General features: G+C 32.9%; 1 protein-coding gene across 1 annotated transcript; it reads right to left on the bottom strand.

Annotated features, from left to right (window-relative positions):
- Positions 1-458: 458 nt before the first annotated feature.
- On the bottom strand, positions 459-1742 carry LOC111384298 (RNA polymerase II C-terminal domain phosphatase-like 4). Its single transcript, XM_023008563.1, has 2 exons — positions 1369-1742; positions 459-877 (listed from the first exon to the last, which is right to left on the bottom strand). The coding sequence occupies exons 1-2, from the start codon at positions 1574-1576 to the stop codon at positions 516-518; spliced, it is 570 nt and encodes a 189-aa protein (XP_022864331.1). The 5' UTR covers positions 1577-1742; the 3' UTR covers positions 459-515.
- Positions 1743-1789: the final 47 nt, after the last annotated feature.

The following is a 1789-nucleotide window of genomic DNA, read 5'->3' on the forward strand; positions in this document are numbered from 1 at the left end:
CATTTTAATAATAATTATCAGCGATAGACTGATTTGCTATATGAGTCAAAAGCTATATTAATAAACACAGGCTTTTGTGAGCAGCCACGAGTATAAGTGCTCCTCTCCCCCCTCCCGTGGCTGCCAACTTATCAGAAATCTTGAAAATAATGTTGTGGAAAGTGTGACAATGTAGCGAATTTCATCAATTTCATTGTCGCTTTTGAAAAAAGCGAAGAAAAGATAAACCACTTGAACAACAAAAATTAAGGTATCTATAGCCTTGGCACGATATTGTGAAGCAAACTCGTACTAGCATGATAATGCATATATTATAATTGTAAACAAATCATTCCAGTTTACTGATGTGATTATAAAAGACACAGAATAAAATATTAATTTGTCAAACTTGTCATAATACAAACATAAGGAAAATTCTCATTTCATGCAGAAATAAGAAAGAAATTTAACTGGTACAAGTAAACAGATGGATTTGAACAAGGTAGTTTTTCATAACATACACTAAATGAAAGGGCTTAGAATGATATATTAACCACTCCCCAAAAGAGAGTACACAAGTCATAAATTCCAGGGTATGAGATGATTACCGTTTGTGTATCATCAAGGATCAAGGTAGCACTTTTTTTCCCCAAAATGACATCAAGACCTTTTCGATCACTAAGGTTACAATCTCCTCGTGCTATAACTCTAGACTTGAAGTAAGTATAGTCTGGGTCGAGAAGCTTTGCCATTTTCAATGCATAGACACGTTCTCCCATTGTGTAAATATACATTTTGAACAATTTACTAGCTTCCTTGAGAAAGGTGTTCACGAAAGGCCTAAGCTTTGTCATCGTGCATATCGAGTCCAGGCTAAATAGGCTGCTCTTCAGTGCATCTGGTCATAGAAGTTCAAATTATCATAACTAATTCTAAGTTGAAATGAAAAACAGCAGTAGAAACAATATTCACCAAAGACAATTAAGAAACTAGCAATAATCAAAATCCCAGAGGAAAGTACTTGATACACTTATTTTTGCAAAATATCAAAGTAAAAGGAGAAGTAACTTGTTCAAGGAAAGGTTAATTAAACTTTTGAGCTGTGTCTAGAGCAAGAAATTGGTAAATCTGCTTTACACAGTTGCAAACTGAAATCAGAGAAGTTTCGATGCATTGTTCATATAGAGTTTGATAGAATACATTTATTTTTATTTTTTTGTATTTTTTCTTTTTCCCTTTTTCTTAATGAAGTTCCGGAATTATCAAAATATGATATAACATGAAGCCAATCGCCCTTGAAAGTTGAAGTGCATGGAAAAAACAAAAAAAGGAAAGAAATGCAAACTTTAGAAGCAAGAACAATATTGCCAAACACTAAGGGGGCCATACCTGGCAGAGTATACCTTTGTCCCTGTAAATGTCCTTCTCCCTTGGTGATATCGTTATATCGAGTAGAATTAAGTAACGTATGATCTAAATCGAGAACCAAGTAAAGCTTCTTTTGGCGTAGCATGATCTTGAAGTCTTTCTCTCGTAATAGAGAGATCTCATCCTTAGCAAGCCTCAAATTCTTCATATTCAAGAAACTTACATACATCAATATACAGTTAGACAAAAAGGTAGAAATGCCATATCATGAAATTAGGAAATAATATTTTATGAGATCAAAACATAATCGAAGTATATGGTTTCTCTGCATAAGATATTAAAGAAATTAGATCATTACACATTGTCCAACTAGTTTTTAATGCCAGAAAAATTTAAAAAAGCCAAATTTCAAAAGTAAATACAATAAATTTCAAGAAAGCAA

This window comes from Olea europaea, unplaced genomic scaffold, assembly GCF_002742605.1.
Source record: "Olea europaea var. sylvestris unplaced genomic scaffold, O_europaea_v1 scaffold2892, whole genome shotgun sequence".
In the NCBI taxonomy this organism is placed as follows: domain Eukaryota; kingdom Viridiplantae; phylum Streptophyta; class Magnoliopsida; order Lamiales; family Oleaceae; genus Olea; species Olea europaea.

Coding starts and splice junctions, on each gene's coding strand:
- LOC111384298 (XM_023008563.1), bottom strand. CDS start 1,576: ATGTATGTAAGTTTCTTGAATATGAAGAATTTGAGGCTTGCTAAGGAT. Junction 878..1,368: donor ACAAAGGTATACTCTGCCAG/GTATGGCCCCCT, acceptor TTCTATGACCAG/ATGCACTGAAGAGCAGCCTA.